We start from the raw sequence: 15757 nt of genomic DNA, 5'->3' as shown, positions 1-15757 counted from the left end.
ACAAATAACTACAAAAGCAATACTTGCAAAACTGGTGTAAGTGAACTGAACACCTCGGGGTGGGGGGGGTGAAGGGAAAGGGGGAGGAGGCAGGGGTGTATGAGGGACAAGGTAACAAACAGTACAAGAAATGTATCCAATGCCTAACGTATGAAACTGTAACCTCTCTGTACATCAGTTTGATAATAAAAATTTGAAAAAAGACAAAAAAAAAATCTGTCCAATCGACTACAACAGGTCATCAAAAAAAAAAAAAAATCATACACCACGATCAAACTGGATTCATGCCAGGGATGCAAAGTTGGGTTAATATACGCAAGTCAATTAATGTAATCCACCACATCAACCGGAGCAAGGTAAAGAACCACATGGTTTTATCTCTGGATGCGGAAAAAGCGTTCGATAAAATCCAGCACCCATTTATGCTAAAAGCCCTGGAAAAACTGGGATTCCAGGGAACATTCCTGAATATAATGAAGGCAGTTTATGACAAACCAACAGCAAGTATAACTCTAAATGGTGAAAAAGTAAAGCCATTCCCTTTAAAATCTGGAACAAGGCAGGGATGTCCACTCTCTCCCCTGCTCTTCAACATAGTACTAGAATTCCTAGCCAGAGCAATTAGGCAAGAAGAAAATATAAAGGGGATCCAAATAGGAAAAGATGAAGTTAAACTTTCTCTCTTGGCAGATGACATGATCTGATACCTAAAGAATCCCATAGACTCTACCCCCAAGCTACTAGAACTGATCCAAAACTTTGGCAAAGTTGCAGGATATAAAATAAACCCTCAAAAATCAACGGCCTTTCTCTTTGCTAACAACCTGAAGACCGAGGCTGAAATCAGGAAAGCAACTCCTTTTGCTATAGTCCCTGAAAACATAAAATACCTAGGAATAACCTTAACCAAAGAAGTGAAAGACCTCTTGGATGAGAACTTTAAAAGCTTGAAAAACGAAATTAAGTCAGAACTAAGGAAATGGAAATACCTCCCATGCTCCTGGATTGGGAGGATTAATATAATCAAAATGGCAATATTGCCAAAGGCTGTCTACAAATTCAATGCAATACCCATTAATATCCCAACACCATTTTTGAATGAAGTAGAGGAAGCAACAAGCAACAATGTTCATCACAGCGCAATTTGTCATAGCTAGAATCTGGAACCAACCCAGATGCCCCTCAGTAGACGAATGGATCAGGAAAATGTGGTACATATACACAATGGAATTTTATGCCTCTATCAGAAAGAAGGACATTGCCGCATTTGTAAGGAAATGGAAGGACTTGGAAAAAATTATACTAAGGGAAGTGAGCCAGACCCAAAGAAACATGGACTCTATGGTCCCCCTCATAGGGAATAATTAGCACAGGTTTAGGCAAGTCACAGCAGAGGATCACAAGAGCCCAATAGCTCTACCCTTATGATCACATAAGATGATGCTACGTGAAATGAACTCATGTTATGGAAACAATTCTTATATCACAGTTGTAACTACTTTCAACGTCCCATGCGTATCTGTAGCTTCTACTATTGATGATGTTCTTGTATCACCTTCCTGTGGTTGTATCTACACTATCTCTGTAATCTTGTCTGAGTATATTGGAAACTGTCTATACTGATATTAGAACTAGGAAATTGTAAGGGAATACCAAATTCGAGAGACACAGGGTAAAAAAAGAGAAACAACTAAAAAAGCAATACTTTCAAAACCCTTTGGTGTAAGTGAACGGAACCCCTCATGGGGGGAAAGGGAAAGGGGGAAGAGAGAGGGGGGAATGAGGGATGAGGTAACAAACAGTACAAGAGGTGTATCCAATGCCTAATGTATGAAACTGTAACCTCTCTGTACATCAGTTTGATAATAAAAATTTGAAAAAAAAATAAATAATAAATGAGTGCAAATAAGTTTGCAAGAATGTAATGGAAACAGGTGTTTATTTTTACCTACGTCGACTCCAAAAATATATTTTGGTCCAGTTTTTGTGAAAATATTTTATCCATTACTGAAAAGGCAATGGTTTATTGAGAGTGGTTATAACCAATACCTACGTGAGCTAAAAGTTATTTTTGTATGTGCAAAGAAATCACTCAGTAACTCTGAAAGAAACAGAAAAGTAGAAAGCAAACCTCTCTATATGTTGTTAGTCTAAATTGAAGCAGAGATATAGCTGAACTGTGTAGACTCAATCAACCATGCATTTTTGGATTGTTTCCACTATGTCATTATAGAATGTTCTTGGGATATTATTGCGTATTGCATTGAATTTGTAGATAGCCTTTGGCAGTGTTGCCATTTTCATGATATTAATCCTCCCAATCCAGGAACATGGGAGGTTTTTCCACTTCCTTCGTTTTGCTTTAATATCCTTTTTCAGGTTTTTAAAGTTTTCTTCATAGAGTTCTTTTATCTCTTTGGCTAAGGTTTTTCCTATGTATTTTTGGGGGGCTATTGCAAACACAGTTGCTTTCCTGATTTCAACCTCATTCTTCACTTAGTTGGCCTACCGAAAGCCATTGATTTTTGAGGATTAATTTTATATCCTGCTACTTTTCCAAAGTTTTGGATCATCTCAAGTAACTTGGGAATATTTGGTATATTTTTTTTTAATTTTTTTATACGAGGCCCTTGTCTTTTTATAGCTAGTAAAGATCTTTTATTCTGTGGGCTTTCTTTTTATCTTGCTATATATCCTTCTCCAGGCACAAACTCTTCACCTTAATGTAGTCCAATTTATTCATATTTTCTTCTATTTGTTGCACTTCTGCTCCTAGAGTTTCCCCTATCCTGTCCTGTAATATTGTCAGGGTCTCTAGTCTTACATTGAGGTATTTGATATATTTGGAATTAATTCTGATGAAGCGTTATATATAATGATATAACTGTGGTTTTCTGCATGTGTATTGCCAGTTCTGACAACACCATTTGGTGAAGAGGCTATCTTTCTTCCCTTCTGTGTTTTTGGCTCCCTTATTAAAGATTAGGTGGCTATAGCTCTGTGGATTCATTTATGGGTCTTTGATTATATTCCATTCTATTCCTCAGGCCTGTTTTTGTGCCATTACCAAGTTGCTTTTATTAATATGGCTTTGTAATAGAGTTTGGAGTTTGGTATTGGTAGTACTCTCCACTATTTTTCCTGCTAAAATTGCTTTTGCTTTTTGGGATCTTCTCTTATTTCATAAGAAGTTTTGGATTACTTCTTCTATGGTATTGAACAATGTTGTTGGGATTTTGATGAGCATGACATTGAGATTCTGTTAGTATTTCCCTAGCCTCAGGTCCTCAGCTCCTCCCACTAGCCCCCAGATCCACCCATACTTAATGAGCCACTCCTACTCACTACCTAACTACTTCCCCTTTGCCCTCAGAGAGAGAAGCTGCCACCTGGATAAGATGCAGAGGCCATGTAGCTCCCTCTCCCATGGGAACTATAGCCCCACTAATAAACTTACTTATGAACCTTCTTCTCCTGCCTGTAATTATCTCCACATGGTTCTCTGGGATGGTCGATAACTATGCTTTCATTGGTGCCAAAACTCGGGATAGGCTCCCTGGTGGATTTGCTCCCTCATTTCTGGGGGATCCAAGCTGTCTCCGGGACCTATTCAGCTGTCCTAAGCCCACCCAGATGACCACCGAGGTAACTTCTCCTGACTGAGTGCTCTACTTCCCCACGACAATCTACAAATTTGCCCTCACACCCAGGGTAAGTGATGATCTAAATGAGGGCTCGGATCTGATTTTCTGATTTATCATAGGGCCACAGGGCCGTGGCTTCTGGGCTACACCAAAAATCTTGGCACCAAGTTCCAAGCCACACTCAATGACCATACATAGGGCCACAGGCCCTATGTGGCCGCGGCCACAGGGCCACACTCCGTGCTCGGTCTGAGACACAGTGATTGGGGTGACGATTCCATCGCTGATTGTCTCTCACATTTCAGCTGACCAGAGTAATACTGAGGATGCTTGGTATTAACTCCTCAGCTCCACTAATCACTTACCATGGAAAGGGCACAATCATCCACCACAACAGATTTGAAACTCCAACCAGGGTGAGTGACCATTAGCCGGGAGCTTGGATTTTCTCTAGTTCAGCTCCGCTGGTCACTCATCAAGTGGGGAGCAGTCTAAAGATGCTCAACTTTGAGCCCAATTTTACAATTTTGGAATATTTTACAGGACTCACATAACTTCTATGAGCGCTCGGGCAGATGGAGTTTTCTCTCTCTCTCTCTCTCTCTCTCTCTCTCTCTCTGTCTTTTTGCTTCTCTCTATGCCTGCCTGCCTGTGATGGGCTGGTATTAGCTTCCAAAGGTACTAATATTTGTTTAACATCTATTGATGTTTTTTAAGCTTGGAAATTCGGTTAAGTTCTGCTGCTTGTTGGCTAAATCCTGTTTTCTTTAGCATTGACCACGTGGTGGACAATAAAATTGGTTTTAGCAAGCACCATCTTGGTTCCATCAAGGTTCCAATAACTCTTGGAGGTGGAGCCCACCCATCCCCCAGGTAATGGGCATGCCAAATTCCTCAAATTCCTCCAGGCATGGCAGGGATGTGGAGACTCATGCTCCCTGTAACCCTGCCCCCTACCCTGAACTCTGTAACTGTGCCTTGCAATTCAAATGCTGGAAGGTGAATGTGTCTTGCTGTGAGCCGGCTAAGGGTCTGACCAGCTCTGCCGCCATTATGCCATGCCACATGTCTGTGTTGTGTCCTGTCTCCCATCTCCTGGGCCATCTCTGGTCTTAGCATCCCACTTCAGCTCCCCAGCTAAACTGGTTTCTCAAAAAGTGGCTTCTTCATTTCCTCGCCAGATAATCTATGAAAATTTTTGTTTCCTAGGAAAAGGTTTTTGTTTTCTAACTGACCACGTGGTTCTAAAATATGGGCAAAATAATATAATTTTGCCACTGGAATTCCAGAAAACTTACATGGCAAATTTAAAAAAAAAATTTTAAGCGCTCCCCAAAGCTTGTGCACAACTGTCTGTATGTCTGTTTGTCTGTCTGTTGGTAAAACATGTAAAGACTGGTATCATGGTTTCAAAATTACTTGCTTTTGACTACTATTTTCACTTACTTAAGTCTTTGCAGCCTGTGGGTGGAGTCACAGTGAACAGCCTAGAGGCAATCCTGACTCATCACCAGACTCCAAGAAAAAAACTCGGGTTCTAAACCCAAACTGATCATGTTTGGGTGCAAACAAATGTGTCTAAAAAAATACTCCAAAAGGTTCTAATATGCTGCATGTGGTATAAGTACAGTGATGTAAAACCAGTGTGTTATGTCCATCTATGCTGAGTCAAGTGTGCATCTGATCCTGACAATTATTTGGTATAGACTAAGATTTTGCTCTTCCATTTTTCTCTCCTGTGCTCTCATAAACTCTTTAAGATCAAGGGACCAGAGTCATTCTGTGGCCGCTAACCTCAATTTTCCTGACCCAGGATTAATATTTTGCTTTATAGGATGCAGGTTGACAAGTGTGCTAGCTGCGTGGACTGTGGCAGTCCGTAGTTACAGGAAGCTGCCTCCACAGTTTGTTCCTAAACTGCCTAGTTTCACTACTAGTGATTCCTTATTCTCTCTTTCTTGCAGGAAAAACTCCTCAGGGAATCTAGGAGTCCTGTGAAGGTTTTGACAGGCCCAGATTTCTCCTGCCCTGGCTCTGTGCCCCCCACCCCCAGATTAGAGTTGGGCTTATAGCAGGCCTATGATGACAGAGTTGCAACCAAGACTTACTCCAAGGTTAAAAACATCAGAGTTGTGTTTGGTGGCCACAGGGTTGCATTGTGATAACATTGGTGTCTTCCCCCTCCATGTCTCAGAAACTGTTGTGGCTGCTGCAGAGAACAGACTTGGTTGGCCTTTGGTCCATGTGGATTTTGTGACTAGGAAGATGGTTAAAGGCCCAAGCCTTCTACAATCTTTTAAAGTTGTCACCCTGCTTAAACCAGTAGGGTACCAGCCTACAAAAGCCATAGTACTCAGAGTAAGCAACCAGGAAATATTGGGGGATTTTAAATGTCTTTAACCAGTCTGTGTAGAATTTTGCAGTCAACTCAGCAGGAGGTGTGACAATATATCCAGAGGATTCTGAGAGATGCCACTGCAGCCTTGCCTAGATCAAACCCATCTCTCCTGCCTGCCTCCATCACAGATGACTAATGAAGCCTGATGATCCAGGATGGAAGACACAGCCACTTCTGAAGCTGATACTTTTACATTGTCTTAACCCTTTGCCTTCTTGATTATTAACTCATTTGTGCTCTCTTCCACCTGCTAGTAAGGTTAAATGATGATTTGATTTGATGGCACATGGATTTCATTCAGTCTGCTGTTCTCTAAGTGTTATAGCAGAACTATGGTCAATTCTCAAAAAGTTACAGGTAAGCTCTATTCCTATTGTTCTCCTTGTTGCTTTAATTGGAAATAAAAAGGGCTTTTATGGCTAAAACTCCTCGGGTTGCAGTTTGAAGCCAGCCCGGGCAGAAGAAGAAAAAAAAAAAAAAAAAAAAAAAAAAAAAATATATATATATATATATATATATATATATATATATATATATATATATCCCTCTAAAACTCCATCTCCCAACTAACCAGCAAAGAGCCAGACTGGAAGCTTGGCTCAAGAGAACCAGCCAAATGCTGAAAGCGAAACCGTGGCTCAAGTGGTAGAGCACTAGCCTCGAGCAGAAGTGCTCAGGGACAGTGCCCAGGCCTTGAGTTCAAACCCCATGAATGCCAACTGGGACAAGCTATCCAAGCAATGAGCACCTAGACCTTCAGGATGAGGTCAATCCGGACAATGAGACACCATGGAGAGGAGTAAGAAGAGATGAAGTCTCATCTTAAATGGAGTCAATTTAAACTTGCCCTTCCAAAATTAATTAGAGCTGGGAGATCAAGAGGAATAGTTGTTTACTCACCTAATGTCCATACCTGTCCATTTTCCATCTGGACAGAAACTTGCATTCTTGCCTTTGTTACTTGCCATTTATATATATATATATATATGGCCTCTGACTGGTTACTCCCAACCAGTCTACTATCCCTAAACACTTCCTTCCTGCCCCCAGTCCAGTTATTCCTCCTTCCTAGTAATGGGCCACCATTGGGTTTATGTTCCAAATGGAACTTTTCTGGCTTGTGTCCAGGGTGTGTTCTCCCTCCCATGTCGTTCATATTAACTGGTCCTGTGAACTTGTCAGCCTTTTGTCTGACCTTTTTTTTTTTTTTTTTTTTTCAGTCCTGGGCCTTGGACTCAGGGCCTGAGCACTGTCCCTGGCTTCTTTTTGCTCAAGGCTAGCACTCTGCCACTTGAGCCACAGCGTCACTTCTGGCCATTTGCTGTATATGTGGTGCTGGGGAATCAAACTGAGGGCTTTATGTATATGAGGCAAGCGCTCTTGCCAGTAGGCCATATCCCCAGCCCTTGTCTGACCTTTTTAAAAGTCTCTTTTAACAGGATCCTCACCCTGGATGCCACCTGGGAACGTGCAGTTCAAGGCCATCCTCTTACTACACTTCTCTGCCCAGCACAGATCTGGACCCTGAAGACCCCAGCCCCAGTGATCCTTGATGTGCTCAAGATGCAGGAGGTAGCCAGAGGAGACCATGACACCCATTGGCCCTGATAACCATTCTCATGGAAATGATGAGGACTTTTACCAACCAAACTGGACGGTACCAGGCCAAATGATGAATCAGGAACCCCTGACTACTTTGCCCCTTTTCAGCAGGAAGTAGCTCCAGAGGAAACAACCTCCACCCATACTCCCGGCCTGGTACCCCTCCTCTGTTATTAATAAACAACAAATGGGGGAATGTTAGCATTTCCCTAGCCTTAGGTCCTCAGCTCCTCCCACTAGCCCCCAGATCCACCCATACCTAATGAGCCACTCCTACTCACTACCTAACTACTTCCCCTTTACCCCCAGAGAGAGAAGCTGCCACCTGGACAAGGTGCAGAGGCCATGTAGCTCCCTCTCCCATGGGAACTATGGCCCCACTGATAAACTTCCTTATGAACCTTCTTCTCCTGCCTGTGATTATCTCCACATGGTCCTCTGGGATGGCTGATACCTGTGCTTCCAGATTCCACCTCATCCCAGTTAGAATGTCCAATATCAAGAAAAGTAATCACTACAGATGCTAGCAGGGATGTTATCAAAAGGTAACACTGCTACCATGAAAACTTGTTCAACCACTCTGGAAAACAGTATAGAAGTCACCAAAAACCTGAACATAGAGTTTCCCTACGAACCAAATGGTATTTATGAACATCACCACAAACTCATTCACACTAAGCCACATGTAATTATTTGCCTTTTACTATCCATTGGATTAACTTGTAGATTTATAGATGCATTCTAATTATTAAAAATGATGGAAACCATGCTGCCTATTTTTCATTGTGTCTGGCTTACTTAGCTTACTATTATTTTTTCCAAATCTTTCCATTTCTTTATGAATGGGGCAATGTCATTCTTTTTGATGGGAAGTAGTCTCCTGAGTAGCTAGTATTACAAGTTTGAAACAATGACACCTAGATTGGAGATTTTTGTTGCCTTGATTTTGATGCTACCAACGATGGAAGAGTAGGGAGGACTTGAGATTTCTCAATGCTAGGCTTCTATTGAAGATATTTTCATTGTTTTACCTAGAGGAATGGTAAAACTCGGCTTTGATTCTCCATTGTAATCATTTATTCCCAGCATACTCAGGACACAAATAGACATCTATGTCAGAGAGGGTGTGAGGACTGAGGTTTTCTTCATTACACTAAGAGCAAACCAGATAGTAAAGCGGGATAGATGAGCCTTATAATAAACTCGAAGAGACTTAGAGACTTGCAATTGTGTTCAGATGACTGATTTCTACCCCATTTACTAATGTATGATATTTTTCACACTGATGGGAAAGAGTTTGATGACAATTTTAGGGACAATGTTCCCTTTTTAAATTAGACTTTACTATCTTTCTAATCCATTTAGCTTATTTCTAAAGCTAGTAAATTGATTTAATACTCAAAGTGATTAATCACTAAATTAATTCATGAAACTAATTTAATACCCATGGGCTTATCCTGATTTGATAGAGGTCTCATTATGAATCATAAAAATAGCCACTGGTGTCTAAAATCCTAGTGTATAATATTTGAGTATTCTGCAAAGGCCACAGACTGGATGGTTAACCTGACCTTCATCATTGTGTCACTTAACTCTCCCGATGTTAATCAAAAGAAAAGAGTGGCCATCCTTAGATAACATAAAAACTTGGACATGACAATCTCAATTGCTGACAAGGAAAGAATAGATGATTATAGCACACCATGGGGTGTCCTTTCTACCTAAGAAGAGCTGGATCCAAAGATCAGAGCACCCCCACTATCTCCTACACTCCCTGGCCCTCAGCCATTCCTGTCACTGTATTGTTTTATTGACACTTGGTTTTGAAAAGTTCTCCACCCACCTTAATTTCAAAATTGAATATGTGTTTCCTAGCCAAAGATTATCTAACAGATACTCTCTAATCTTAATAAGAAGGACCATTTTCATTCATAGCAGACTTTGATAAAGGGGAAAGAGAATGAAGCAGAGGAGGAGGAGGAGGATATCTTTTCCTGCAGCCCAGAGGCTGAGTTACACATTGCAGGGTGGAGATTAGCACTGAGGATGGGGGATAGATGTGAGGAGGACACAGTTGAAGACCATCACATACTGAAGGGAGAAGACTAGCATTGGAGGTTTGGGACCACGCACCTTGAGAGATCCGCTTCCAGTTGAATTTAGCTTTGTTCTTTGTCAGTCCATTGTAACCAAATCTTATTTTTTTTAATAAAAATAAAAGAAATGACAAGCTGAAGACATGCCCTTTATCATTCATTGTACATACATTTCAGAGATGCATACTTTGTGGAATGGAACATTTATAAAACTGACAAAAGCCTATTTAGTCACATGTTCATAATAAACAAACTTCCTGGTAAAAAAATCTCCTAATCTCAGAATGCTACCATTCTTTCTATCACTTCTCAATAATGAAATATGAAAGAGTAAAGACAAGATTTCCTTAGTTTTTCTTGTAGATTGTGATACAGAAAACTCATAAATGGAACCTCTATGAAATTTTAAAGGGGAGAAAAATGTCCTCTCTAGTGCAAATCCATGTCTTTCAGAGAAGAGATATAAAAGAAAATGTATCTATTGTCTATACCTCTGTCAGCCTATCTCTATATTTGTACTTATAAGTGGAAATTGACATATAGTTTAGCATGTTTGCTTTTTACCACATGTTAAAGCATCAAATAATTTTCTATAAAACATTAAAATACAGTTTATCTTCTATGGACAAAAATGACAAATAAAACTTGACACATGATGACCCATTAAAATGTTAGCAGGAGTTAGAAGGCCGTTACTGGTTCATGAGTGCGCAGGTTAGAGACATATTTCTCCATGCTGACTGGAACCATTACCTTTGTTGCTGCATCAAAGCATATAAATCCTGTGCTGAAGTCAATGGTGAGGCCCATGAGGTGACTCTCCAGCACGCATGCATATGTCTTGCACTAGACAGAAGAGAGAACACTGTTAGTTTCTAAATTGTTGGCACAATATCAGTATCTGGGCCTAGGGGACATCTCCTATTTTCATATACAATACTTAATATCAACAATATTTACACAAGCATATGCAACTATTTTATTAACATCTGCACTTGACAAATTCGAAGCTTAGAATATTCCTTTGATTTCCCCAGAGGGCATGCAGGGGGAGATTTCTAATCATGCTTTGCACTTTGCTATGTGTTTATGTTGTGCAAAACCTGTCCCTCTTTGACATACATAAAACACATTTGGAGACATGCTTTGGTGGCTCATGCCTGTAATCCTAGCTACTTGGTGAGATCAGAGGATCACAGATAGAAGCCAGCCCAGACAGGGAGACCCTTATCTCCAATTAACCACCAAATGAAGAAGTGGTGCTATGGCTCAAAGTGTTAGCCTTGAGCAAAAACTTCAGGTACAAGTCCTAGTCCAGGACTTCAAGCCTCATGACTGACAAAAATAAAAAGAAACAAAACAAAACAAAAACAAAACAAGAAATGTTTGGAATTTTCTGTCATTTGATGTGTTTATTTCAGTGATACTGGGGATTCAATTTTGAGCCTTGAGTTAGTGAGAAAAACTGTCTACCGCTGTGTTACGCTTTAGTCCTTTTACTTTGGTTGCTGTTTTCTCCCACATAGAGTTTTGTGCTTTTTCCGAGGCTAGCCATCAACTATTCCTCCTATCTTTACTTCCTGAGTAGGTAGGATTACAGACATGTGCCACTGTGGTTGGACTGAAAAGATAAAATCTTCCTCATATTTTTGCCAGAGTTGACTTCAAACTGCATTGCTTGTATCTTTGTCTCCAGAGTGGCTAAAATTTTATAGGTATGTGTGTGTGTGTGTGTGTGTGTGTGTGTGTGTGTGTGTGTGTGTGTGTGTGTGTGTGCGTGCTGCATTTGGGGTATAATTTTATTTGCTTAAAACATAGGCATCTCCCATACTCAAATCTACTCATTAGTACTTTATTAAAGCTGCTATCAACATTAAGAAATGTTCAAGGCTATACAATTTACTCTTAATTAGGCTTAATTGTTTGCTACTTTCAAGAACTGTCATTTAAAAAAGAATATTTCAGATAAAAACTATTTGCTGTAGTGAATTCAATTTTTCTCATTAAGTTTAACATTATGCTAGGGGAAAGGTATCTATATAAATTGCTACTTTCTTTCAATGTTCATTATGTTTTTCAGATTTTAAAGTGTTTATTTAAATGGCAATATGAAATGTTTCAGAAATATATTTCCTCTGGATCATCCATTTAAATAAATCTGTGTATATTTATATCAATATGAAATGAATTAGAGACTCAAAGCAATATGAAAATTTATAAAGGAACTGGCTAGAAGCTGTCTATCCTCTTTAAAGTCTTATTAATGAAATCCAATTCTAGCCTTATTAATTAAAGCCAATTTCAAAGTAATAAGTAAATTTATTTATGAATTCATCAATAATGAATCAATTCATTACTCCTCTTCCTGCTTATTTAAAAAAGAACAGATTTTTTTTCTTTATTTTCCTGTTTTGAAAATTTTATTTTAGGGGCTGGGAATATGGCCTAGTGGCAAAAGTGCTTGCCTCGTATACATGAAGCTCTGGGTTCGATTCGCCATCACCACATATACAGAAAATGGCCAGAAGTGGCGCTGTGGCTCAAGTGGCAGAGTGCTAGCCTTGAGCAAAAAGAAGCCAGGGACAGTGCTCAGGCCCTGAGTCCAAGCCCCAGGACTGGAAAAAAAAATATATTTTAAATTAGCAAACATTAATAATGCATGAGAGTTTCATTATGGAATTCCACTGATGTGCTCAATGTACTTTGAGCAAGCTCACCTCATCTGACATGTTTCCATGCTCCCCCTTTCCTTGCTTTTCAGTGTTTGGTAGGTTCATTATGCTGTCTTCATACACATGTATAATTGCATCTAATCTCCTATATTGCCCACCTTACTTTTGTTTGAACTTCAGTGACAGAATTATTGAAAAAATAAAGGATAATTATGATTTTTCACATAAATATACTCATACATTGGAATGTTGACAGCAACATTACCAAAACATTAAGCAAATGAGTGCAAATTTCTGTTATAGCAATAAAGAAGCTTAAAAGAATATACAAAAATTAAAAGCTAAAAGGAAACAGTAAATCAAATATTTGCTTTTCACTTCTGATAGTGCAAAGAATGTAAGTGTGTCATTGCAGCACAAGACAGAGTGGAGGCTTTACAAAATATTTGTTGAGGTGGAAAGAGGGAATGGTGAGTATGGATGGTTGAGGAGATCAGGGGGCAGATATAAAGGTTTATTTAACCTTTGGAGCAAGTTTCAACCTCCATGTAATGTTGATGAAGGGCATAGATGAATGAAGGACTTTCTAAAAGTAAGATCAATGCAACTAAAGAAAGAGTATATAAAGGTGGAAAATAAACAATCATGTTTGGAGAACAGGACACACCTTGTAAACAACAAAAATTGGAGCATTTCTATATAATGTTCATATTAGAGCAGCATGTGACCAAATACTATCTTGTAGGAAATACTTTAAAAGGATGAAATGATAGAAAATTTAAAATGTTTTTCAGAGATACGTTGTTATTCACTTAACAATAATGAATTACTGCACATACTTGAGACAGAGGCCAAGCCTCTCAGAACTCTGTTGAGTTTCTGTTAGAACTCTAGAGGAAGAGTCACACAACTCTGAGCCTCACAAGTCTGCGTTTCACACCCTCACCTGTATCCGCTCCACTTCTAGAAAGGTGGCTGTTTGGAAGGCTCGTTCCCACTGGGCAAGGTCACACTCTAACTCCACAGAGAAGTAGAGGTCCTCTCCAGACTCAGATTGCACAGTGAAGCAGTGTTTCCTCCGGTCCAGCAGGTCACTGTCCTGATGAAAACCTGGAGTTACACATACTGCACACATCAACTAGTGCTGACAGGGCCAGACCTTACATCAGTGGTGACTAATGTGAGATGCAGAGTCTACAGTCACAAGCCTGGTCTGTAACACAGAGAAAAGGCCTCTGCCATCAATTCTTAAAAGCAATGTAACTTCTAAAGGACCATACACAAAACCCAGTTTAGGATTCTCAAGAGATGACACGCAATCTCCTCTTTTCCTTACAGAGCTGTCAGGCTGTGGAAACTAAAGAGTGCTTATGATCCATAGTTTCATTTCATGAAATTATCATGAAATGCATCTAATTTGTCTCCAGCAGTTATATGGCATTTTCCTTTAAAGAGCACAATTCCCTTGCTTATGCAATTGCATTTCTTTTTTTCTTTTCTTTTCTTTTTTCTTTTCTTTTTTTACCAGTCCTGGGGCTTGACTCAAGGCCTGAGCATTGTCGTTGGCTTCTTTTTCCTCAAGGCTAGCACTCTACCACTTGAGCCACAGCACCACCTCCAGCTTTTTCTATATATGTGGTGCTGAGTAATCGAACCCAGGGCTTCCCAGCCCGCAATTGCATTTCTTTAAGTCAAAAAGACTTTGACACCGTCAATTTCCAAGTAATCCATCAAGTTTTCCATTTCAATTTATCTGCCCATTCCAATATATTTTACTTCCAACATGTTTCATAATTTCAGAAATGTTAAAATATTGACAACATTCAAGCGAAGAATTAAGTAAGGTAAGTTAATGTCATCTATTACTTTTCGAATATATAGATATAGATATGGATATAGATATAATAGAGTGAGGGAGAGAGTGCTAAAATTGTCATGAGGTTAGTCATTAGTGTTTTTAATTATTTTCTTAGATGTTAGTATGCATGCATGCATATATATGATCATTAAACACTGGAAATGTTAAAGCAAAATCTGCTTTGATACTGATTTAAAACAATTGTTTTCTTTGCCTCCCACTCCCTGGGCTCTTATAAGTTCTTGAAGGAAGCTAAAAAAAAGTCACTTGCTTTTAGAGAATTTGCTCATGTACTTGCTGTCAGAAGATGTTTAGAAAGTACATTTTTACTACAACTTTTCTACTTTTATAAAAGGAGAAAAAATGCAGATGTCATATCTTGTGAATATAGTCCAAATTAAGTAGATCATAAAATTCCGTATCAGTAATTTGGAGTTTTTACTTTCTAGGGACAATGTCAGTGACAGAGGATATGAATATCCACACCAATAAAAATGCAAGTACACACTATTATATATACCATTATAAATATAACCATGTGGTTATTAGATTAGAAAATGCACTTGAGGAAGTAAGAGTTAATCAGTGGCTGAAAATGAGATCGTGGTAAAAAATGGGAAAGCAAGAATGAATTCTTCAGTAAAAATGATATAGACAAGACACACTGAAGCAAGTGTGAAGGAGTAGAACATTACAGAAACTCACAGGAGGGGTGATATTAAGAATCAATACTAGGGTGGGGATCAGGTCTCTGACCATTTGACCAGGCAATGATCAGTTACCAGGGTATGATTTTTTTTCTTTTTTTCTTTCAATATTCTCTATGCATTGCAGAAATTTTAAGATCTGAATTAACTTGTATATTTTAGTATATTGTCCAGGTGTCCGTGACTTCATGACTGTAACTCTTGCTACTCAAGAGGTCTGAGGTCAGAGGATAGCAGTTCAAAGCCAGCCCTGGCAGGCCAACCCATGAGACTCATCCCCAATTAACAATCCAAAAAGCCAGAAGTGGAACTGTGACTCAAGTGGTATTCCACCAAGTTTTCCACTGTGATATTGGATGGCCTGGTGCCAAAAAGGTCAGGAACAGTGCTGAGTCCTAGAGTTCAAGCCCCAGGACTGTTATATACATACACAAAACACTAATAATATTAGTATAAATCTATAAACATAAACATTTATTGCAGCATTTTCAGAAACTGTCAATTTTATGGTATATTACAGAGTTTTTCATTTTTTTTTTCATTTTGTGTTGGTATTTAGACTTACTAGGGCCTGATGTTCTCCTTGATCTTTTTTTTTTTTTTTTTTTTTTTTTCTCAAGGCTAGATCTTGGTCCCTTGTGCTACACCTCTACTTCCAGCCTTTGACTTCTTAATTGGAAATTAGAGTCTCACATAATTTCCTGCCTGGGCTAGCTTCAAATCAGGATCTTCAGATTGCAGCCTCCTGAATAGCTAGGATTGCAGCTGCCACCAGCTCCC

General features: G+C 39.3%; 1 protein-coding gene across 1 annotated transcript in view; it reads right to left on the bottom strand.

Annotated features, from left to right (window-relative positions):
• The window catches only part of Sntg1 (syntrophin gamma 1), a 739717-nt gene that overhangs the window by 50218 nt on the left and 673742 nt on the right, over positions 1 to 15757 (bottom strand). The window contains exons 15-16 of the mRNA XM_048358693.1: positions 13359 to 13511; positions 10494 to 10586 (exon numbers count right to left, since the gene is read on the bottom strand). Of these exons, the coding sequence (XP_048214650.1) occupies positions 10494 to 10586; positions 13359 to 13511 (246 nt within the window). The remainder of the gene's footprint in view (positions 1 to 10493; positions 10587 to 13358; positions 13512 to 15757) is intronic.

This window comes from Perognathus longimembris, chromosome 12, assembly GCF_023159225.1.
Source record: "Perognathus longimembris pacificus isolate PPM17 chromosome 12, ASM2315922v1, whole genome shotgun sequence".
Classification (NCBI taxonomy): domain Eukaryota; kingdom Metazoa; phylum Chordata; class Mammalia; order Rodentia; family Heteromyidae; genus Perognathus; species Perognathus longimembris.
The sequence above is the reverse complement of the archived record's forward strand: the minus strand, read 5'-3'. Positions and strand labels throughout refer to the sequence as shown.